The sequence below is a fragment of the Ostrea edulis genome, chromosome 7 (genome assembly GCF_947568905.1).
Source record: "Ostrea edulis chromosome 7, xbOstEdul1.1, whole genome shotgun sequence".
NCBI classification, from domain to species: domain Eukaryota; kingdom Metazoa; phylum Mollusca; class Bivalvia; order Ostreida; family Ostreidae; genus Ostrea; species Ostrea edulis.
Window position 1 is genome coordinate 82,927,049 of NC_079170.1, and position 24,582 is coordinate 82,951,630.

Genomic DNA, 24,582 nt, shown 5'->3' on the forward strand with positions numbered 1-24,582 from the left:
AAATTCAGATATAAACGTTATATTTGTTCGGAATAGTAATAATTTTTTTCTGTGCCAAAGAAAGAAAACAAAAAAGAAGTTCGCCTATATATAGCCTGTATACTTTTATTTTTCCGTGATTCGGATCGCAGGGTTTTCTGAAAGTGTGCACGGAGAACACACGTGTTTCCGTTTCAACGAAAACAACACAGCTTCACCGTGACTGTCACAGCGAACGCTTACAAGTATTTTACATCTTTAAAACGACCTAATGTCAGAAGAAGAAGATGCACTGGATCTCCTGTTGCAGGATGACCCAAACGATCATGCATTCAGTATAAATACGTACATGTAAGTTGATGTAGCCACATAGGCCGACTAAAAAGAAAAAAAATGCGGTTTTGTCATGTTATGAAAAATTCACGATTAATTAACCGCGATTTGATGCCATGATTTGTCGTTTCATGAAAGAAAATATTTATATTTTATGATACTTATACCAAGTGAATAACACCCTGTCCGGGTCCGGCAGTTTGATTAACACCCCCCCCCCCTCCTTTTCCCCAGAATTATCTCCTTACCTGACGCGCGAGTGTAAGAAGGGGGTGTATTTAGTGTTTAATGGGATGGGGTGGTTTTAATCAGACTGGGCACTCACGACCGCTGGTGAGAAGGCTATTTTCCAAGTTTTTTCCATGTTTATAAAAGAAATTATCTTTCTATGAAAAGAAAACACAATCTGTGAGGAAAACACACTTTGCATTATTGTAATGATAGAATTTATTATCATAATTTGAATTATTTTCTTTATTCTGTAACAGAAATAAAAACAAAATGTGTGTTTGGGCCAAAATGGGGGTGGGTTAACATCAGTCAAAGTCTGATTATGACAGGCTAAAGAAAAATCATATTGATTTCTCTTTTATCCAAATGCATGTATTTTATATACACTTAGTAGCTTAAGACCATAAATTACATGTGATCCATACATGCTGGTACTTGTATGCTATGAGCTGATGGACACGTGCCTCCTCCATGACCTAGTGGTTAGAGCATTGCGCTCAAAATCACACGGCCTCTCACCTCTGTCGGCGCGGGTTCGAATCCCGTTCGCGCCGGTAAGTGAGAAGGTTTTCCCAGTTTACTTTCAAAAGATCGGTGGTCTCTCCCCAGGTATCTGGGTTCTCTCTTCCACCAATAAAAAAAACTGGGTGCCACCAGATAACTGAAAAACTGTTGAGTTTGGCAGAAAACATCAATCAATCAATCCCCTTCTTGCCTAGAGTTTCTCTAATTTCGACTAAATCCACAGCCCATCAGAGTACCATGCAAGGGGATTTAGACACTGGGTACCATTAAGAAGCAATTCAATTCAACTTTTATATCTGGGGTCATTCACTTTCCCTCAGAGTTTCAGTATTTTCGCTGGACCCTGTAGGTTTTAACCTGAATTTCCTCAGTATTTGCCCTCGTGTATAATATATGCTGGGCATAATGCAGATACCTACATGATACATTTTTTTTTTTTCATTACCCACTCTGCTACTCTCGCAATGTATAATAAAATTTTCCATTCATTTCTAACACATGTATGCAATTCCTTACCTTATCTTTAAATAAATCTGAGTAAATAAATTTAAGTGCGAAACTGTTCCATGCTACCGTGAAACTTAGATTTTGCTTTTTAAACATAAACCAATAATTCTTAATTATAATTTCTTTTCTTCTTTAAAAAGGGTATTGGCATCCCAATATTTAGTGGGAAGTTCCCAGGTATCATCCGGTAGCGACAGTCTACTGGCAAATCCAGACATGCATTGGAAGGATGCTGATGTGGAGGACACAGTAACACCTGATCCCAGAACTGTGGCATTTCATTCGGGGTGACAACCTGGATTTCAGTTGGTATGACTCTTTGAGGTTGAATATAGGGTTAAATCAGTATAAATTTGATTAACATTCAAATAAATCCAGATAATACATTCACAATTGGAACCATGGCATTATGGTACAATGATATGTGTGTACCATTTTACTGGTTTTTTTGTTTGTTTGTTTGTTTGGGTTTTTTTTTTGCTGCATAACTAGGGATCGTATACATACAAAATGAGACAAAACAATTTCTAATTAGTTTCTAATTATAAGATATGACACGTTTTAAGGTATGGTGGCCAATACTGATTTTATTTGCAATTTTCTTTCAGATATGGGACCCTATTATTCGGAGAACTGCAGATTTTATGAAGCTGTCTTTGACAGAAGATTTGGTTTTCTCCATCTGTGTTGCCACCAACCATTATGCTGAGATGGTCATATCTAGGGGGAAGGGTTGCCATATACTTCCCAAGGAAGTTTGCAGCCTCTCACTGAAGAGGAACTGTACAGGTATTACTAGTTTTAAAAACCGATATTGTGGGGTGATTTCCAGTTTAAAAAGAATAATAAAATGCATAGTAAAAAGATTACCTTTACCAAAATTAATCTGGCTGTGAATGTAACTCATTTATTAAATGTGTACTACAATTACCTCTGATAAAATTTCATAAGTAATTAAATGCATACTTTTCAAAGGGCCTTAATTATCGAAAACATTTACAGAGCCAATTGAGTATTCAAAAGCTTTGACAATACATTAGTATTTAGGACTAAGTATTAAGAAATACTTTTTTTCCAGATTTTTGTGCATTATCTTATACACGCCTGCTGTGAAGTTCCAGTCGATAGACAGATATTGGTCAACGCATGCCCCTGTCGGAACAACTCATTATCAAGAATTATGTCTAGAAATAGGTTTCAAGAGGTTGAATACAAGAACATTTTTGTTAAATATGATGCAAGTACATTTAAATCTAGTGATTGAAAGTAAGTACTTGAACATTCATATATGTTGAACTTGGAGAGGAAAAATGGTTAGTACTTTTTGATAACATTTGATAAGGTGTTGTTGCTTAGCAACCAAATATAATTGAATAAAAAAAATAGATTGTTTTAGATTAACAATAATTGAAAGATCTTTGTTTTAATGTTGCAATACTTATTCTATTTAATGGAACATAATGGCAAAACGTCATATTATTAGAAAATGATGGACAAGTATATAAAGTACGAAGTTTCCATTTGATGACCTTTGACCTTAATTCTCTTCATCATATTTTTGTTAAAAACCTTTTAAAATGATTAAGATCTATTTAAAGATTATATTTTTAAAATAATGTGACATTTACTAATCATCATGAATTGTAATTACGTTTAAATTGTGTCGAATGGATGCAGAAAGGCAAATTATGGTCAAAATTGTACTATGAGTATTGTTACTTATAATTATGTGTTTATAAGTAAATAAATTTTAAAATCATGAGCTTGTACTTATGTGTAGGTGACAGACAAAGCACTGGTGATGTCAAGGCTATCGAGAAAGGAAGGCTGCTTGTTGAAAGTGATAGAGTCTTGGCTGTGTCATATTTAAAGGAAGATAATTCCCTGTTCTTTACAGGCATTGTTGGCGCAGCCATGAAAACAAAGGCAAGTATTACATTTAATTTGTGGATATAATATACATTGTAGTACTAATTGTACATGTACCATGTATGTTATCAGTTATTTTCTCTTATTTTATTACTCTGTACTGAGATATTTTTGTAAAAATAACTAAAAAAAATTATATTACCCAGAATACATGTATGTATTTCAAATTAAAGGTAACATACAACTTCAAATTAAAATTTGACAAAAACTCGGGAGACATCTTGAACAGCCATTGTGAGTGTCCTGCAGGACGAGGTCCCCATGGAACTTGCAAGCATCTTGCTGCTGTTGCCATAGTTTTACTCTCTTGTTCTGAAGGAAAAGGTTTGAGGATTCAGAGATCATGCACAGAAAACCTGCAGACATTTCATAAACCCAAACATTCATACTCAGGTAAAAATACATGAATATTATGTGATGTTCCATGATGAACAGAAGCAGTAGTTTTATGACCATATATTGAATCAAGTACAATAATTTATTTTTTTTCCACATGTTTAACATATTCAAATTTTGATATAGGTTCACCAGTCAAAGCTGAAGATCTGCCCAGGAAGCGGAATCTGACTGATGATTTTTTAAATGATCCCCGCCCTGAACATCTAAAAGGTGTAGCTGGTTACCCGGATAGGGTTCGCAATATGGTCTTAAACCATTGTGCAGAGACCTCAGACAATCTGACATACAGATATCTCATCGAGAAAGCAAATATTCAGGTAAACATAAGCATGAAAATGCATTACTCACACAAGCAAGAATCTCACTTAATGTCCCTGTACATCGCTAATTATAAGCAGTGTCAAGTCAAAAGTATCTCGCTAGTGAACTTATAGCAAGCTATATCAGTAATGCATATAAAATGTTGATTTTAAAATTATAAGTCTGTTAATCTAAAGCAGTAAGTAGTGATGGGTAAAACTGCACATATAAAATAAAGTGTTTAATAACAAACAAACTGTAACACCTTTTGTTTCACTAGGCAGCAGTATTGGACCATGATTATTTGGAAAGACCCTTCACAGAGTATTGGGTTCAACGAGCTGTTGAGGTAGGTCTTTTGTTAATTGGCTTAAACTGCATTTCAACAAAATTAAATTTTATGACATTTGTGCAAATGTTGTATATGTGTTAAAATAAGATATAATGTGCAATGTAAATTGATTGCAAGGATTTTTTCTCATGTTCATATGTATTACTAATACCATGCAATTTTATACTACAAAACACAGTACAAGATATATGGTTTTTGTTATATACAATTTTTTAAAGGTAACAGCAGATAAAGTAGTTGCCATTGAGGAGCAGACACGTGGACAAGCCAGCTCAAATAATTGGTTCAAGGAGAGATCATGGCGGATCACAGCCTCAAGATTTGGAGATATCTGTTTAGCTACAGACAGGCGTAATAGGCAGAAACTCTGCGAGTCCCTATACCAGCCTTCTGCTGCTGTATTTCGCAGTGAAGCTCTAGTCCATGGAAGTACCTACGAGACACGTGCTATTAGGTATGTTTTAGTGTGAGCTAGTCAGACAATCACGTGTACAGCAGAGACCTGGTTTGTAAATCTTAACGCTCTATATAAGCATTGGTCAAATCAGTAAATTATTATTTACATATATTATATGCCTTTTCTTATTTTTATCTCTCATTACAGATCCTTTGAAAGAGAGACTGGCCAAGGTGTTCAAAGATGTGGTTTCTTTGTTGATATGGATCGACCTTACTTGGGGGCATCACCGGATGGACTCGTTGGCAATGATGCACTAATTGAAGTCAAATGTCCCTTTGCTGGTCGCTTTGAGAAGATTCAGCCTGGAAAGTACTTCCCATATCTAACAATGGACTCTGTAACTGGTGAAATGAAATTGAAACCCACCTCTAAATATTTTTTCCAAATACAAGGCCAAATGCTTATTGCCAAAAAACAAATTTGCTATTTTGTTGTATACACTTTCAAAGATTTGTTCATCCAGAAAGTACATATTGATGTAGAATGTTGCCAGAATTCTCTTCTTCCAAAGCTTGATGTATTCTATGATAAATTTTTCATGCCATACTTGTTATCCTTGCTGTAAAGTGGAAGCATATATGCAAACTTGTGTAAAAGTTTCTTCTAAATGATTTATCGAGACAGTTCATTTTTTTTATACAGAATCTTTTTTGTATTCATGATTTCATTAGAGTCTGCAAATGATTCTTCATGTTTTTTTGCCTAAGTTTCTGCCCAGAATGCCAATCAATTTCAGATGAAATACATTGCATATCCATGATATGAAATTTTCTGTATCGACAATATACATGTAACAATGCATAGATGTTGGTTATATAAAGTGTTAAACTTTTTAAATTGATTTTTAAAAAAAGATATTGTACTTTGACCCTTTCAAGGTAAATAGCTTTTACACTTAAAAGTTGATATGTCTACCAAGATCCTTGTATGATGTATCCCTTTGAATATTGACAGCACATGTTGCATAAAGGATACAAAAAAGGTACGATACATTTAAAACTTGTAAGCAGAAATATGAACACAACTCTCAAGGGATTCACTGTATGTGCAGGGCATACATTTATTAAACTTAGACATGTATGCATGTACATTTTGATATACTACTGGCACATGTTTAAGCACTTTTATCAACAATGCAATTCCTAAAATTTGACAACATAAAACAAATGTACACAATTCTGGAAGCTAGGGGGATTTTTGACATTGGTAGCTCATGTTTCAAAATTTTGAACCTCTTTGCAAGCCCAATCACCCTCTCTACATGAATACGTTTTGAGGCAACTCGCCTATCTCTAACTATTTCTTCGGGGTCAAGTTGGCTTTTGCCCTTGAGAAACGTAGGTGTATTAATAAAAACATTCTGATTCGCAAATAAATCTTGAACAAGAATTCCCCAATCTGCCATAATGCTGTCACCAGCATCAAATTTGCCTACATCTAGCAGAGTAGAGTGTTCAGTGATTTGTCTGTCAGACATAGAGCCCCCATAAGTAGAGGATACATATGATACTGCTCCATTTGGAGTTACACCTACCATGGTTTTCAACGTGTTTTTGTGTTTATAAGAAGACCATGTTTTGGATTGTGCCTCAACATTTGATGGTTTGTGAATTGGTTGCTCGGTTGCATCTAAAATTACGCGTGTATTGGGAAACTTTTTAGCAAAATCTGTTGGCATATGTTCTTTAATGATGTCTTTAGAAGGCCAGAATTGTTCCTCTAACTCTTTTAATTGAAAATACAAAAAGTTAATCCAAGTTGTTACAATTTTAGAAACAGTAGATTCACAGACTTTAAAGAGCATAGCAAGTTCCACATCTTCTTTTGCTTGTCTGAGTTTCATCAGAGTTAAAAACAACTGATCTTGTGGACTTAATAAGCCACATTTGTAATTCAAGTCAAAAGCTGCTGGCCCAAGAATATTAAAGAGAAGCATGAAATGATCATAGCCATTCAAACCAGTGTAATAAGAAAGCATCTTAGTGTCCAGTTTCATACCTTCAATTGAAAATCTACCTAAGGTAGGTATGTCACACTGGATTTCTTTCTCAGCTGTTGAACACATTTCTTCTGGCATGGATGTGGACATACTTGTAGATGACTGATCTACGACAACTTCGTGATGTACAATCAATTCATCCATATACATGGGCAGGTCTTCAATCATTGGAGTACATGTATCTTGAGTAGACTCTCGCAGCCTCTTTTGCTTAGCTCTGTCAGACTCCTGGGTAGTACTGGTATTCTTGAAGTCAAAAACAGAGGGCGCAGCTCCATACTTAAGTCGTCTTCGTTCACCTGTCACAAATTGAATATGTTACAGGAATGTTGGTTGTAAGTTATACTTTATATTTAAAAGCTTTAAGATTCGCTAATTATAAACTAGATTTGTTATAATTGATTTACATAAATAGTCATGTAGCAAATTCAACCTTGCATTTTTAGCAGTCACTTCTACTGTAAAAAATATTAGGGGGGGGGGGGGGGGGGGGTCACCAAATATATGAAAATAACACCAGAAAATGGTGATTGTTAATGTGGAGACCCATTCTAATTAAAATTAGATCTTCCATCCGCTCCCCAGTTTGGGGAGCGGATGGAAGATCTAATTTTAATTACATTGTGTGGAGACCAGGACTCAGCTGGTTATATGTGTGTATATATATATACATATATGGTATCATAGCACTCTTTCATCCTGTAACGTTTTATCAAAGCAGTATATGTCTCGTCATATAGCCTAGTATTATATTAAATGAATACTGTGATACATACCACATGTCAGTAGTTGCACCTGAAAAAGAGTAAAAACAAACCACAAAGCAACGCATTCAAGAATGTAAAAAAGAACGTTATCAATACACGAATACAAGACAAAATGAAGAAACTTTATAAATCAATATTTGAAAGAAGGAAAAATTCAAACAATTCAACAAATCAATTGACGATGCAGCTTTATATAACTGATTGATAGGACCTCGATCTAACCTGATTCGGTGATTTTGTAGTCATCTTCTGTGAAGTGTATATGGCAAACAACGTCTTCTTTTCCTGGGTTCCATAATTTTTTTGTTTTCCTATCCATCCGTTTGATCGCTACCCTCCATTTCAAGAGTAATTCCTGATCTGTGGGAAACTTGTGACCCCCAAAACCACCACAAAGTGGAACACAACAATATTTCACCATTGTTTACTTCAAGCGTCTAATTGATAAAGCGTTTTCAGTATCCCCCATAAACCGTGACTAATATTTAAAACCGGAAACGGTGCTGGCGTAAACTATTCAACAAGCACATGTTACTTTCTTACTATGAGATACAGTGATTTCAGGCACATTTTAGCGTTGTTTTTGAAAGTTGAGGGATATGAAAAACAGAGAGAGACTGAGTGCCGTTATGTGAAAATCCTTAGTTAGCGAGAAAAGTATAGTTCTACCCAAACCCCTAAGCCATAAAGATGAGGTTTGGGGGGGGGGGGGGGGGGGGGGGGGGGGGGGGTAACTTCAGTACATTTATGAGTTGAAACTCGATTAAACCTTGCATTTTCACTACCATTCACTGCTACTATATTAAGTGACCATCTAATAAATTGATCTTTGCATATACTATTCACAAATGTTGTATTTGATAATTTAACACGATGTCAAGAAAACCGGGGGTGGTGGTGTGGGGCAGAGGAGCGTGTATACTATGTGTGGGGGTGGGGGGGTTTACATGTTGCTGCATGTACGAGTCTAGAGATCGATGCATAAAATGTTATTATTTATATCACTTTATAGTGGTCGTTTGTCTACATGACGAGAAAAAATCTCATTAAGTAAATATCCACATACATGTACCTGCATACGGCGAAGATATAATTTCTTTCTTTTACTTTATCTCCGCTACTAAACATCAGAAATTTAATCTAATAACTCATGTTTTGGTATTAGGGTATTCACTTGCAACATCCTGAAAAATGATCTTCAAACCAGGCAGATATTTTTGTACTAGATATTGATGAGTCGTCTTTAGCCATCACTAAATATTACCGTCTTCCTTGGAATTTGGATTTTAATTAGATTGGGTATAACAATAGCACATATACGTTGGTGTTTACAACTTTTTACACAAGTAATAAAAATGTGTTAAAAACAAGAATTTACAAAGTCCTTGAAAAAGTGTTCGCTTGGCCCACAACTGATTTCACAATAGAGTGGAGTGTTGAAATACAAAAAGTTAACATTGCCAAGCCCGATTCTCTTCAATAGATATAATTGTCTCTTCGATATTCTATCAAGCTTTTTTTATTCTTCATAAAGGTTTCAATCTATAAAGATGGGAAAAGGCCTCTAGGCTGATATGATGTATATTTTCTCATACCAAGTAATAAAAAGTGGCAAATCCAGGATTTCCGGGGGGGGGGGGGGGGGTACTATGAATAGATTATATATAAATTATGTGTAATTCAAATTGCCTTGATATAGAATTTATAATTAATTAAACATTTCTTATAACCTCTACTTGAATAGTAGATAACATATATGACGCTACCACTCTCATCTTTTTTTTTTTAAAAAAGATAAACTTGTAAAATACCTACCCGACTTCAATGAGGTACAACTTGTCACTTAAAGTTATCACCCACACTCGGAACACTTCGACATTATCCGTATTGAGAATACAAGAATGTTTTCGATGACAACAAACATGGCTACTTAGCATACCTTTCGAGACAGATCTTAGATAACCAGTTAATTGCAATGGCGCATCGACTTACAGAATAACCCAGACTACAGCAAGGGTAATTGTATGCATGTGATTATTTGTCTATAGCTTGTAATGTTGCCATTGATATGTGCTGGGCAAATAAGAACAAGCACAGTTTGACCTGCTGTTGGCACGAAGTCGACCCACAGGTTGTTGGCACGTGCAGGCCCGGCATTGTGCAATGATATTTGCAGCGACAGTCTACTTTATGGACGGCGTAGTGGAGTATCCTATATCAAGTGTAGGGCACAGCTCTATGTGTGGATGGAGCCTGAATCAGCCTGCACATTGCTGCTCTAACACTTGTACATACAACACTGTACAATGATATCCGCGATTAACTTTCACTTCATCTACATTTATCATTTTATCAAGAGCAATACAAACAAACACACACAGAGCGAGATAGATAGATAGAGATGTTAACATTATTAAATAAATTTGTATCAAATGAATGATACTCACAAGATTGACTTTATCAGGTTGGGAACATTTCCCCTACACTGGCCACAACGATATATTCTCGCAAAAACGTGGTTATCCCTCGTTTAGCGAGAGTAGATATATCCCGTACAACCAAGAGAAACATGTATCTCTTTGTGATTCACGTGAAAAGAAGAAAAAGTGCTAAATTGTCCAATACCTGGATCTGCAAATATATAAATCTAAACAAAAACACTGGCGATCTCTGATGTGCACTGGATTCCATCCTTCCCTCTAGCACACCAATGTTGATATGAAATTTCTTGACTGTATTTTCAATTTTATAGAGACAATTCGTGTAATCAGTCACTAATGTTGAGTGTGTGTCGCACTTATTCAGGATTGCATGGAATTTGCCATTATTTTCAATCAGAACGCCTGTTTATGGTAATGTTTTCTTTCTTGCTAAAGTGGGATAATTGCGTTTTAGCAAGAAGATCTTGCTATAGGGGTAGTGTTCCCAACCTGTTTATATAGTTCTTGTGACCAATTTCAAAAAATCTTATAACTTAACATTAATCATATTTTTACGTCTTATCAAATGGCATGCATTTTTTGAAATACAAATTTATGATAAATCAGTGAAAAGTAAAAAATATGAATGATACTAGAATCTACCATATTTTCACTAATCTTATGCATAGATCTATTTGGAAACATTTTTGACCAATTCCAAATGTTGGTTTTAGTCCTTATAGACCTCATGTAAAATGATCCTCTCCTCAAGATTGTAATTAAGGTATATTGCTTTGCTGAAATTCCAAAGTTGTCTTAAATCATCTTCAAGAGTCAGGGCATTGATAAGTAAACATTTATTGATTTTCTGGAGACTTAAGATTGGTTTCCTGCGAACATTTTAAATTATGCAGTTTAATGTACATGCACTAACCAACACTGAATGAGTAAGAAAAATGTCTCGGATCAAGGCAAGGTTTTAGAGAATGAGCAAAGTAATTTACATATCTGTTTCATGTGTGCAGACTTCAATTTACAGACATGAATTCCGTAATCTGCCAATAATGATAAATGTATGTGTTTGTGTAAATGTTCGAGACCAAATATATTTGAAAAAAAAGATAAATCTTCTGACTATTTTGCTAAGGAGCTTAATAATATACAATGTATACAATATATATACAATATATACAATGTATTTATAAACTTGATCTTAATTATTATCATGGTTATATGCATATATATAATCCTATAATAATAATTATGTAATTGCTAATGAGTAGAAATTACATAATATTATTGAACATACTACTATCCAATTTTTCTCTCCTTTCTTGATGCAATAAAACCTCATCAACAAGGTTTATTTCATTTTGTTTGTGTGATAAGAATACATAAATCTTTCTCATCATCCTTCCCTTTAAAATGGTAAGCTGTTCACCTGTGGGTAGATCGACTCAGATGTAGAACCGCATGTATTGATTTTACTGGTTTACTATCTGTTAAACCAAATACTCTTCCTTGCCACCTCTGATGGCGGAATTTCTCATGGTGAATCTAGTTATGATTCACTGAAGGTCATTTTTAGACTGTAAGAAACGCTGAATTTGGTGAGAAGGCTCTTATTTTTTTATTTTTACATGGTCTAGAAATCCAAGATAAAACAGTTGCCATGAAAAGTGAGTATGTGTAGCATGGAAGTAGAAAGCTTAGTCTCGGCATGCGAGGTTTACACCGATTTTAAAAATTTCCCACAGTACACAATCTGCATGTCAGTTAAAGTACTTTACAGTGCATGCGAGTTATAGAGGTTTAATTTGTTTAATTATGTTTGATATAAAGTTTAATGAATGGTATTGTGTAATTTATATATGTAAAAATATATTAAACTGCAAGAGTATTTAAGGTTTATAGAAAAATAATGATTGGTTTTAAAATCTCATATGTTTTCGTTTTGCAAGACATAATTAACCAATCAACATGATTAACACTAAACATGAATCAGCTGAGAGATCATAATAGTCGAGCAAGTTTTCATTTTAATTTTACTAATTTGACTTGCTTTCTAAAATTTTATCATCGGAACAGTACGTCCAAAGGTGCATTTCAAAATGTTGATCGATAAAGAATTGAATCTGAATGGTGAATAGAAAATCGAATGGAAAATTTTATTGCATGGCCATGCCTTAGACATGCTGTGTATACTTATATACTTATTGTGAATATAGAAAATTACTAGCCCCACAAAACTCTTATTGCATGGTAAACTTTACATGTATTCAAAATTTGTGTTGAAAAATACATTTGATGACTGTTTTACAAGGCAGTGAAAGATAAACACCTTGTTCTACTGACTCTGTAGTGTACGTGCTAAGCCAAAATAAAATATATGTGTTTTTCTGTTTCCCGACCCCACCCATGTTTTTGCTGCCGACTCTAGATAATTTATTGACGATATCAGAAATAAAATAAAAATCCAGAATTTTTAAACCAGTGCTTTTTTTCTTTTGGTGTTCGAGTTTCTCTGATTTACATACATTTTGACTACTAATGATCTTCAAAGTGTTTGAAAAGTATTTGTAATGTATATACACATATGTAGACCTGCATTCAAAACATTTCATAAACTAAGATTTTGAATAAAATGTTTTAATGAAATAAAATGTTTTACCTACCTACCCTACCTAATTTTTGGGGAGTGAAATAGAAAACACACCCATATATTTTATTTTGGTCTAATTGAAACAAGTTTTAAATGAACGTCTCCAATAAGTGCAACAGATAAGATTGATTTGCTTTAACACGTAATATGTGATGTAGTATATGGCACTACACAGCAATAATGTCATGTCAGATATTTAATGGGAGAAGATCATGGATCTTTTTCTTAAAATTGGATTATAGCAAGCTTGGTCAATTTCCTAGTCTTAAGCCTATTAGCAATTAGCTGGAGTTTCATTAAATTTCTTACATTGCAAGATCTTCTTAAGGTATGGAGATAATTACACATGTACTGTGGTAATGATGGATTTTAATTTGTGTGATGGTGCCAGGCCCTGTTCAATCATTGGGTGTTGCTAGGATTGTCAGTTTCGACAATGAAATGAAAATGTTCCTAACCATTTTCACTCATGTGAACACTAAAGACTGAACATATATTGTTTTAGAGTTCAAGAAGACCAGCATGGAGCCTGACCCTGATGAAATCTTACATCCGGGGTCAGAATCATTGTCCTGGACCAAAGAGCATGAGGAAAAGGCTAAAGGTATGTGTGGTGCAAGGGTCGTCTTTTGTGTCGTTTTAAAATCAACACAGTGTGTAGGTTAGCATCTTCGCAAGCCAAGCGTCTTATTTGCTTACTCAAAGCGAATCCGACACTTAGCTTGCGAATCCGACACTTAGCTTGCGAATCCGACACTTAGCTTGCAAAGATGAGGTTATGGTTTCACCAATTGATTTGAGGTCATAAAAAATATTATGGAAAAAAATGATTTTTTTTATATTGTATCTGATTATGCGGAAAAGCTTTCTGATGATATACATATTCGTATTTCATGAATAAAAAAATTATATATATATGTATATAATATATATATATATATTTATATCACAGATATGAGACACAATACCCTACTAATTAGTGTGTCAGTTTTTAATCATAACATAAACATGTTAACATACTTCTCAGAAATTAAACATCACTGATAAAAACAATATGATGAACACAAACAAACAGCCCTATCATTCGTTTTATATCTACAATATGTGAACACAAACAAACAGCCCTATCATTCGTTTTATATCTACAATATGTGAACACAAACAAACAGCCCTATCATTCGTTTTATGTCTACAATGTCGAAATCAATTCAAATATTACGGGTTAACGAGGAAAGAGACGTACATATAAATTCATGTGACAATGCAGTTGACGATTAAAGTGCCAATTTTGTACAATAGGTCATCCCACCCCACCTCTTTCATTAAGATATCAGCATGTTTCTCTTATATTCTTTTAAACGGAATTCAAATATTTGCTGAAATAATTATTCATTAATATGTATGGTTGATTTTCCAATTTTTTTTTCAACCTTGCCCTATTCTTTTTGTTTTGAACACATGAGTACATAAACAAAAAATACAAATACACACATGTATAATAAAGATTTACATTTCAGACCCATCAGTCCAATAAAATTCATTTAAAAAATGCATTTACATTTAGAAAATGTGCAGATAAAATCCTTTAAATTAATACTTTATAATATACATCATCATAATGGTGGTCAGTTCGATGGATTTGAGACAACTACAATGTTTTTAGAAATGTCACCAATATAAGGAATATTTCTAGTTATTCATACTATAATTATAACATTTCCAATGATTTTACCTTACAAATCTCCACCAATTGAGATGTACAACTATTTTAATGGCTGTAAATTCAGACAGAAATGAAAGTAAAATGCAAATATATATAAAAGATAAATTTCATTTTCGAAATACATGAGGGTATGAACTGCAACACTTCACAGCACTGTACTTTTCTTGAAGGGGTAATTGTAATATACTTCCTGAAGTACCCTAGCATAAGGTATCATAACTGCAATAATGTAGCCCTATCCGATTTTTTTATTCTGACGTTTTCGGGATCCCAAAATGAAAAAATAAAAAATCGGAGAGGGCTACATTACTGCAGCTAAAAGCATCACAGTTCATATCCTCAAGTATTTTCAAAAATTATTTTTTTTGGACATAAATAAACATATAATTTTTATACAAAGTGACTTGTTCTGAAAATGCATAAAAGTCGGTAAATATTGTACATACACTCACAAGAATGAAGAGATGACAGTTACACATGAAATAAAATGGCTGTGGAATAGTTTATCTGATGAGAACAGCTCCCTATGCATTATTTACAAGATTTACCATTCCTTTCCTCTCATTTCCTGAGTGAGAGTAACCAGAGACATTTGACAGTTTTTGAATACTTTGTTTGTAATAGACTGAACACAAATGATTTTGCCGTAATATTGAGTGATCAAAAATTGACCGGAAAAATTCAACAGACTTAAGAATTATTGAAATGAACTTCTGTTGTCCCGTAAATATAAAAGTGAAATAAAGTTCATTTCAACCATTAATTGCCCCTTGGACATCCATGGACATGTATAATTAAGAGTTGTGATAAACTTGAAAGTCTGTTCTAGGGTATATGACAACAGGAACACACCTTTACATTTTTGATAAAAAAGAAAAGGGAGATGAAATTTGTCAAGTCATGCTGCAGAACCCTGATTTTTGTTGATAGAAGGATTGTGAGATTGAGCGAATAACATTCATATTACATGTGATTATATATACATCTTGTCAGTTAACTTCCACTGATATTGTCATCCATATTTACATGTACCCGCTTATTCAGCTCCATCAATATCTGTCAAACTAATATGTCCACTCAACTACAGTTGTCCATATTTACTCTAACATATACCTCTGTCAACATCATCTGTCAAACTAATGTCCACTCAACTACATTAGCAGATGGCAGATTGTTTTCTGCTGCATCTTGTTCTTAAAAAATCCCCTGTGTTGTTTGCACTTTGATATATCACCCAAATGGCCAAAAAATTATTTTTCAAGTGTTAATTTTTCATTTTATTCTGGTACCATTCAGTGTTACTCTATCTGATAAAAACATTTGATTTAAAATCAAAAGGGGTCTTCCTCTTCCTAACTAATCTCAGCAATCTATAAAATCTTCACAAGTAAACTTAATTCATTACATGCTATGAAAATGCTGTTATCTTACATTACATGTACATAGGAAAATTCAAAGTCCCATATTCTTTAAGGACAGAGTCTATCAATCAGAAATTGAATGGGGTCTTCCTCTGCCTAATCCAAGTATTATGCATAAAATTTATGAAAAACTTTTCAAAGACACTTCAGTGATCATGCCAACAGACACGGTGATTATGATTGGGCATTGAGCTACCATAAGCCAGCTAGGGCCCAAATCGGCGTAATTTTTAGAAAGGTTGCAGAACCTCTGTTTGGCAGCTTCACCCTATGGAAGACTTTTGTATTATTTTATATATATTCTGTACAATATAATTTGGGCATGTTGTCGATATGTTTTTAACAAGCCTTATCAGCTCTCTCTTCCCTGGTAAAATGAGGTCACTGTCCCCTAAAAATATTTCTCTCTTATTGAACTCAGTGTTGGTCAGAAGTAAAATTTTGAGCCCCACTAGTCTTTGGAGCTGAGGGCAGCCACAGGGCAGGAGGAGTGTGAAGTTGTGTCGGATAGCTGGGTCTTTTAAGCGGTAGAGGTTCTGTTTGGAGGTAACATTTAGCCAACTCCACTGGAAGCCTGCTCCTTTCCAGTTAAATTCAGTGACATTGTTGACAACAAATTTCATTGCTGAAATGTTTGAATATTATATGAGTTAGAAATTTTGAATTGAAGCTTTAATGTCACTTTGCATCAATTTGATGGTACATGTACACAGGTGATGTACTCAAAGATTGATTTCAACATGACATACCTTTCTGGGTACAGATGTTCGTTGATTTGGAGTAAATGGAAAACATTAGGTGCTTTGGTTTCCATTGAGAGGAACAGATTTCACAGATACCACTCCTAGACTGGTCAAAGTGTCCCCTTCTGGGTTTGTGTGGGCGTTTCCTTCTGGGTTTGTTGGCATTTCCATGTCCTCTACGACCTGGAGTTTCTAGGATCTTTGACAATTTTGACAGTTGGTTTCTTTCACTATCTGTACGATTTCCATGGCACCTAATTCATCAAATAAAAATAACTTTTTACAGGTTAACCAAACGATGAGTTAATTACATTACAATTTAACTACCAAGACTTGAATTCATACAACTTGACCATTATCTTTATAATTTAGTTTTTTTTTCTGACATTCTATAAATAACTTTATCATTAACCTTATGCATTAGTTTTTTTTTTTTTTTTTTTTTTTTTGACATTCTTTTTTTCATAGCTAAACATAGTATCGGTTATTTTCATCTTTATGGTAAGAGTTTTAAGTGAATCATAACTCCTGACTAGCATGACTAGTGAAGATGATAATTAATCTATAAGTAAATGTATATCATTCATGAGATAATCTAGTAAATGAAAGGTGAAGATAATTAACAGTGATCAATCTCATAAGTTCTATAAGGAATACAAAATAGAGTGTTGGAAAAACACAGACCCCTGGTTATACCAGAGTTATGTCAGGTGCCTAGGAGGAGCGAGCATCCCCTGTCGACCGGTCACACCTGCCATGAGCCCAATAATTATCTTGATCAGGTAAACGGAGTAATCCGTAGTCAAATCAGTGTGCCAAGAACTGCCTAACAATCGGTATGAAACATGTTAGAGGGCATTTGACCATCTATATTTGACCCAATGATAGGTTGTATTGGCAAACTAGATCAATAGAAGGACTTTAGAATTTGCAAAATGGTGACTGAGATAATCTAGTAAATGCATAGTTTTCATGAGATAACATTGTTTGAGGATCAACTATTAGTCGTTCATTAATGTATGAGGTTTGTTTAGGACTTCAACTTTGATATATCCAGCCCTATACAATGTCTTACCCCAGAGACTTTTCCTTAACAATGGAATGGCAGCAAGTTTCGTTGTCTGGATGATATGAGTCAGTTCCAGGAGTACAACATCTCTTTCTCAGCGTCTTTGCATCCTTGTTAACTTTACCATTACAACAGAGATCTCTGCCTATCCTGTAGGGCAGTTTACCACACATTGGAAGCCTCTTTTCATGGATTTGGCCCTCGCAGGAATTGTAGAGCCCTGGTCCGTTAGTGCAGCAGGAGCTGTGATGAGAGGCCGTTTTGTTGATGACGGTTTGGCTGTTACAGCACACTTGTTTTGCGGCGGAGTAGATCCGATTGCCACAGCATGTAGCTTTTTCTGTATTTGTAATCGAATGCAGTGCTCCTGGATAACAGAAATAGCATACATTGAAAGCATTACATAAACAGTACTTTGTTTAAAAAATGTCAAGAAAAGTACAATGTTCATCGTCTAGTGGTTAGGATGTTTGTGGTCCTAAGGCTGTGTTAAACACGTAAGATGTTTAATATATGTAGTGACTGTTCCTTCGCCAAATACCCAATATCAAACACTTATAATTATGACTTAATGGAGATGCAGTGTCACTAGTCGATGGCACGATTTTAAAGAACCTTGCCTGCATGTTAGAGTGCCAGGCAGAGGCCAAAAATTATGACACTTTGCCTATAGCTGTTTTATGCCTTGAGTCTGCGTATGAGTAATGTTTATGAAATATAACGTAAAACATACATATAAAATAAAGAAAGTAACCAAATATAATTACTAATGATAAAATGCTCTTTGTTTCATTAAATCGATCATCGCATTATACCACAGTGCACATTCAATCAGCGTGGTCCCAGAGCCGTGATCATCGCATTATACCACAGTGCACATTCAATCAGCGTGGTCCCAGAGCCGTGGTATCGGACGCACGTCAGCCGGAAGTTAATTCATAATCTCGCAAGGAATGTGTTACGATTTAACGGTACGGTCCCTCCAGGACCAAAACTCCCCTTACATAGATAAAATGCTTAATCTTAAGTATAAACTATTAGTATAGGTCCCTGACCATTATAAAATAATAATTAAGCTCTTCACAAGAGATATGTATACCATCCTTTACCATTACAGCAGATTTGTCGATCATTTCTGAAAGACTTCGCCTTCTTTCCTGCAAAGCAGCAGTGTTCTCGGGGGTCACTGGCATTCACAGTCCCACGTCCACAGCACTTCAACACTCCGTAAGAAACAATGCTGTTTCCTTGGCAACATATTTCTGTGCTTGGATTATAAAGCCCTACAAAGTTTAAAAAATGAAAGAAGTTTTTAGCTCACCTGTCCATCCATAAACTGTTAACATTTTTTTACTTCTCCAGAACCACAAGGCCAGTTTCAACCAAACTTGTCATAAAGCATTTTTTGATAAAGGGAATTAAAAATAATTGTTCGAATGGAGGGTAATACCCATTGCAAAGGGTAGATAATTAAGAAATAGTGAAATTGTGGTAGCATATTTTAAAAATCTTCTCAATAACCACTTGACCAGAAAAGACAAATCTATGTGAAAGCTTCCTTTATGGTGTAGATTAAAAAAAAATCAAAATTGCTCCTATCATTGCCCCGTAGGGTAAGGTGAGGCCACAATAAGTGCACAAAGTTTTATGTTGGATTATATAGGGACAAATCTTTTAAATTCTTCATCTCGAGAGCAGCAGGGCCTGTGTTAGTCATATTAAATACATATGGAAGCAAGTTTTACTCAAGTTTATATAGGGAAATTGGAAAAAAATCTTTTTCAACAGTAGCAGGGCCACACTCTATCCTGCTGATAAACAGACATTCCTAAGTTTTGTGAATTCCATTTTATGATGGATCCTGGGGTGAAGTTGGGACTAAAATTGGGGATTAAATTTCACATAGATACATGCATATACATGTAGGAGTCCGGTTAAAAACTTCAAAATCTTCTAAAAGATTATTCTCCAGAACACCAAAGCCATCATGGCATGTTAGTCATATCAACATTGAAACACCCCAATGTTGTGTGGATTCAAGTGGTGTAAAATGATAAACCCATGGGGCTAAATGAGGAACATAACATGGGTCAAAATTTGTCATGGGATTAAAGAGGGTAAAAATCTACTAAGTACAGCAGTCAATGTGACTCAGGTGAGCGTTGTGGCCCATGAGCCTCTCATTAGTTCTGTCAATCCAACGTCCACAGGTTTGTATTCTCTATTGAGAATCTGACGGCCATCTTCTAGCTTCTTGCTTATGGTTCATTACAAGAATTTATTTTATGTATCAATAGTGCAACTATTTCAGATATACAATGGGATGTAGCTCTCTCTCTAAAATAAGACTAAATGGTTTACCTTTGCCGCAGCAATTCCCTGTTCGCGGTTGAACAGTTAGTGGTCCCCGACAACATTGTTTTTCTCTTTTATCAAACAGCTTATCACCACAGCAACTAAAATTCCTGTCCCATGAGGAAACATTGTACAGGGATTTCAGGTTAGAAGTCCTGCAGCACTTTTGTTTTTGTAAGCTAAATATCTGCCCATTGCAGATATGGTGCTTGATCGGAACGACCAGGTCATCCACACACGCGGAAGCAGAATTGTTGTAAGGTGACTTTCGACCGCAGCACTTAAGTCTCCAAGGGATGTAGGCATCTCCACAACAGTATTTGACTAAAATTAAAAGATATTTCATTAAGAAAGACGTCAAAGACAATTTCAGTTTGTCATAGATGACATTTTAATAACTTATTTTTAGGATGCAAAACAACATACAAACAAAACAACTTACAAACAAAACAACATGCAAAAAAACCCATACAAACAAAACAACATACATACAAACAACATACATACAAAACAACATACAAACAAACAACATACATACAAAACAACATACAAACAAACAACATACAAACAAACAACATCCATACAAAACAACAAACAAACAAAACAACATACCAACAAAACAACATACAAACAAACAACATACAAACAAACAACATACGTACAAAACAATATACAAACAAAACAACATACAAACAAAACAACATACAAACAAAACAACATACAAACAAAACAACATGCAAAAAAAACCATACAACAAAACAACATACAAACAAAACAACATACAAACAAAACAACATGGAAAAAAAACATCCAAAGAAAACAACATACAAACAAACAACATACAAACAAAACAACAAACAAAACAACATACAAACAAAACAATATACAAACAAAACAACATACAAACAAAACAACATACAAACAAAACAACATGCAAAAAAAACCATCCAAACAAAACAACATTCAAACAACATACAAACAAAACAACATGCAAACAAACAACATACAAACAAAACAAATTCTGTGGGGATATGAAAGGTAAAGAATATCCTTTATATTGAATTATACATGTATACGACTGTGTGGAATGAAGTTAAATGACGTCATTATTTGTACTTACGCCTGTCTTCCACAAAGAATTGATTTCCGCAGCAGACTCGGGGCTTTCCCGCGTCCGGTCCAGTCTGTATGTATTTATCGTGACTTAAATTTCCACAGCATATCTTGTTGCGTGTGTCGTAAGTTTTATCTAGAATGGAAAATTTACTAACTCAATATTTCAGTCATTAATTTCATAAATCAAGAATATAAAATTAAGAGTAGGGCAATATGTGGCTCTCTGGGAAAATATTGGAATTGACAATACCAGAGGATAGTGTGTCCCGATATTGTTCCTGAGAGCTACAGATGTGCAGCTGGGACAAACACAGAGCCCTGGACAGACATCAGAGGTGGGATCACAGGGGCTCACTTGTCAGATATTTAAGTTTGGGATCACGGGCTCACTTGTCAGATATTTAAGTTTGGTATTATTTGTTCCCGAATTAGCAATTGATTTGTGTCCGAATAATACATTACATGTATATGAATAAAATCCACCACCAAAATCCGCTTTTTTCGTTGTTTTAAAAAAGTTGTATCATGTTTACATTAAAAAAAGTAATGTACACATGATACACCTCTTTTAAAACGACGAAAAAAAGGTGGATTTTGGTGGTGTATTTTATTCATATAATTTATTATTCGGGAACAAATAATACAAAACTATTTGACAACCGAGCCCCTGTGGGTGGGATCAGGTGTCAAGGAGAAGTAAGAGCTCAACGGGAGAGCGGTGAAGTTGACAAAATGACATGCAGACCGCGTAATGACTGTTACCGTTATCACGCCGAGTTATAATGATTAATTATTATCAAGTTTCCCGTGGGGATCCGGGTTAAAATAGGTCCTCAGTACTCCTTGCTTGTCCCAAGAAGCGACTAAACGGGGCGGACCTTCGGATGATGACCGCGAAAACCGTGGTCCCGTGTCACATCAGGTGTCGCACGATAAAGTCCCCTCCCGAGCCGAGCATACACACATGTAGGCCTAAATGTTGCAACCCTTCACCTTGTAATTATGACATCTCCGTATGAGTGAAAAATTCTCGAGAGGGACGTTAAACGAGATACAACCAATCAATCTAGAGAAGGTAGTCCGATTAGTACATGATACTAATAACTATTCCTCCTCGGGGCATTCTGAAATACAAACAATATATTCATGAAGATACGTACAATCAAAGATTAAAATGAATTGATTGATTGATTGATTGATGTTTTCCGTCACACTCAACAATTTTTCAGTTATCTGGTGGCGCCCAGTTTTTATTGGTGGAAGAGAACCCAGATACAATGTATCTGGGAAGAGACCACCGCCCTTCCGAAAGTAAACTGGGAAACTTACTTACCGGCGCGAGTGGGATTCAAACTCGCGCCGACAGAGGTGAGAGGCCGTGTGATTTTGAGCGCGATGCTCTAACCACTCCGCCAAGAATGAAATGATAGATTCCGTGATCATATACATTGTAAAACAAAGTGTATTTAGAATAATAATATGGTTAAAATTCATGGTAACAGGTAGGGACAGTGATAATTTTATGTTTAATGGTAGCTCATTCCATAATTCCATACATGTACTTGTTTAGAAAAATATACACGATAAAAGAAGCAATAATTTCTTCCACTCTCGGAGAAATAAATGACAAAATCTTTTTATTTATTGAATTACTTTTAATGGGAGAATTTACATTTTTTCTAAAAACTCTGAAAATTTGCGCCATTTTATTCATTTCACCTTATCAAAAATGACAGAAAATAGTAAAAAATTACTGCATAGGAGACATATTTCTAGTTAAGCCCTATTAAATCTGTAAAATCCGGGAGCTTCCGCTTCCTGGACCCCCACCAGAGCTTCGCCCTGGACCCACTGGGGGCCTAAAGGCGGACCCCCAGATCCCTTGCCTCAAAAAGTTGCACCCCCAACCGCAATTCCTGGTGGATCCGCCCCTGTGTACGTCTGTGTATTGAAGAGCGTTTTCGAATACTTTGGTAAACGAAGATAATGATTCAATTTGGAACGCAGGGAATAGGAATCATGAGTTTGAAAATCAGATACCATAAATATTCGGGACACATTCAGGTATAATAAAAAGTGTTGTACCTTAAAATATACGTGTATACATAGGGCCTACATGCATTGTGTATTTCGTCATCATACAACAGAAAAGTGTATCATGACACCAACAAATCGTCGTTTTCACAGATCATATTAATCACCCCTCACCCATTTTCATTGCGGCATCATATTACATTATAGTTGACATTCAGCTCGATTAGATTAGTGTGTAGTAAATATCATGCACGAATAGACACGGATGGTGTCTACACATTCCACCCGTGTAACAGGCATTTAAAGTACCTGTGACCGTAAGCATTCCGATGATATTTTCGATACGAACAACAAACCAAATGCACGTGTACACATGAAATGAAAACTTACCCCCACAGCAGTCCACAGGATGGCCGTCCCGGAGAGATTTATTGTGTATTCCGGATGAATCGCAACAGATTTGAGACCTTCTGTCGTATTTCGATACCGTCATATTGCCGTTCTTTGCAAACCAAATGCAATCGTCGGCCGCCCATGCTGCAAACATGGAATGAAAACAATTATATTGAAATTTTACATATGAAAAACTGTTATTGTTTTTTCTCTATATTAGACATGCATTTTTTTAAAAAAAAGTTGGGTTTACTTTTAGATAAAGTAATGGGTTTAAATTTAATCCGTAAGGTCGCAAGTGACTAAGCATTGTATTGTATATATAAATCGAATAAAGATTGTCATACCCCCGTTACTATGCAAGGCGTGAAGACAGATCGCACAAATTACTCTCCAGAATTGTAACACCTTCATTCTAAGACAGAGGGTTAAAAATGATTGAAGTTTAGGGAGCTTACACATATTTAATACCTCGCAGGCTGAAGTCATCTGACTAAATAAAGAAACGGGTAAATTTAGGTTGTATTTTTACGTGCCAGTCGGGGTATTTCCCATTGAATAAATTAATATGTACAACTGCAAGAGACAAATACATGTCTGTAGGTCACGTAGTTTTGTATTTAGTTTACAGTGTATGTATAGGACACACTGCATGCGTGATTTGGCGGGGAAAACGATGTTTAAACATTGTGGAATGTCTCATTTGCATGTTTTAATCTTAACATTGTTTATCGGTTTATTATGTACATATGAAATAAAGTCTGCAGATATCAAACATATTTTAAAACATGTATGCTATTTATAAACTGGGAGTGTGGGATTATTTATAGATTGGGAAAATCCCGACATTTTTTTTTTATAAAAA

The 24,582-nt window shown here is 35.1% G+C and overlaps 4 protein-coding genes across 9 annotated transcripts in view; 2 read left to right on the top strand and 2 right to left on the bottom strand.

Moving 5' to 3' along the window:
* The first annotated feature begins 134 nt into the window (after window positions 1-134).
* LOC125646338 (uncharacterized) lies at window positions 135-5,852 on the top strand. The gene is made up of 9 exons (XM_056145536.1): window positions 135-330; window positions 1,716-1,884; window positions 2,184-2,364; window positions 2,654-3,501; window positions 3,678-3,897; window positions 4,027-4,220; window positions 4,484-4,552; window positions 4,774-5,009; window positions 5,160-5,852. Exons 4-9 carry the CDS (start codon window positions 3,334-3,336, stop codon window positions 5,578-5,580), a joined length of 1,308 nt encoding a protein of 435 aa, XP_056001511.1. The 5' UTR covers window positions 135-330; window positions 1,716-1,884; window positions 2,184-2,364; window positions 2,654-3,333; the 3' UTR covers window positions 5,581-5,852.
* On the bottom strand, window positions 4,214-8,416 carry LOC125681144 (uncharacterized). 2 transcript variants are annotated; one of them, XM_056145538.1, is made up of 4 exons: window positions 8,004-8,416; window positions 7,791-7,809; window positions 7,014-7,313; window positions 4,214-4,578 (listed from the first exon to the last, which is right to left on the bottom strand). In XM_056145538.1, exons 1-4 carry the CDS (start codon window positions 8,025-8,027, stop codon window positions 4,574-4,576), a joined length of 348 nt encoding a protein of 115 aa, XP_056001513.1. In that variant the 5' UTR covers window positions 8,028-8,416; the 3' UTR covers window positions 4,214-4,573. The 2 variants fall into 2 exon arrangements, with proteins under 2 accessions (XP_056001513.1, XP_056001512.1); XM_056145537.1 differs by lacking the exon at window positions 4,214-4,578 and having other exon boundaries at window positions 6,048-7,313; window positions 8,004-8,361.
* A 1,112-nt stretch (window positions 8,417-9,528) lies between these two features.
* The window catches only part of LOC125654167 (protein tyrosine phosphatase domain-containing protein 1-like), a 44,427-nt gene continuing 29,373 nt past the window's right edge, over window positions 9,529-24,582 (top strand). The window contains exons 1-3 of one of the 3 annotated variants that reach the window (XM_056145539.1): window positions 9,529-9,797; window positions 11,851-11,880; window positions 13,369-13,467. In XM_056145539.1, coding sequence (XP_056001514.1) covers window positions 11,874-11,880; window positions 13,369-13,467 — 106 coding nt within the window. In that variant the 5' untranslated portion in view covers window positions 9,529-9,797; window positions 11,851-11,873. Of the gene's footprint in view, window positions 11,881-13,368; window positions 13,468-24,582 lie in introns of all 3 variants that reach the window. The other 2 variants (XM_056145540.1, XM_056145541.1) reach the window with 2 other exon arrangements.
* Window positions 13,840-24,582, bottom strand: part of LOC125654168 (uncharacterized) — a 31,735-nt gene continuing 20,992 nt past the window's right edge. For 2 of the 3 annotated variants that reach the window (XM_056145542.1, XM_056145543.1), the window contains exons 2-8: window positions 23,715-23,861; window positions 21,295-21,423; window positions 20,181-20,498; window positions 18,929-19,102; window positions 17,826-18,186; window positions 16,757-17,004; window positions 13,840-16,632 (exon numbers count right to left, since the gene is read on the bottom strand). In XM_056145542.1, the coding sequence (XP_056001517.1) occupies window positions 16,271-16,632; window positions 16,757-17,004; window positions 17,826-18,186; window positions 18,929-19,102; window positions 20,181-20,498; window positions 21,295-21,423; window positions 23,715-23,861 (1,739 nt within the window). In that variant the 3' untranslated portion in view covers window positions 13,840-16,270. Of the gene's footprint in view, window positions 16,633-16,756; window positions 17,005-17,825; window positions 18,187-18,928; window positions 19,103-20,180; window positions 20,499-21,294; window positions 21,424-23,714; window positions 23,862-24,064; window positions 24,218-24,582 lie in introns of those variants that run through there. The other variant, XM_048883961.2, reaches the window with a different exon arrangement.

What these genes read in the sequence shown, in the direction of transcription:
- LOC125646338 (XM_056145536.1), top strand. Translation starts at nt 3,334, where the DNA reads ATGAGCTTGTACTTATGTGTAGGTGACAGACAAAGCACTGGTGATGTC. An exon ending in GCGCAGCCATGAAAACAAAG is followed by an intron (nt 3,502 to 3,677) that starts GCAAGTATTACA and finishes TTCAAATTAAAG; the next exon opens with GTAACATACAACTTCAAATT. An exon ending in TACGAGACACGTGCTATTAG is followed by an intron (nt 5,010 to 5,159) that starts GTATGTTTTAGT and finishes CTCTCATTACAG; the next exon opens with ATCCTTTGAAAGAGAGACTG.
- LOC125681144 (XM_056145537.1), bottom strand. Translation starts at nt 8,027, where the DNA reads ATGACTACAAAATCACCGAATCAG.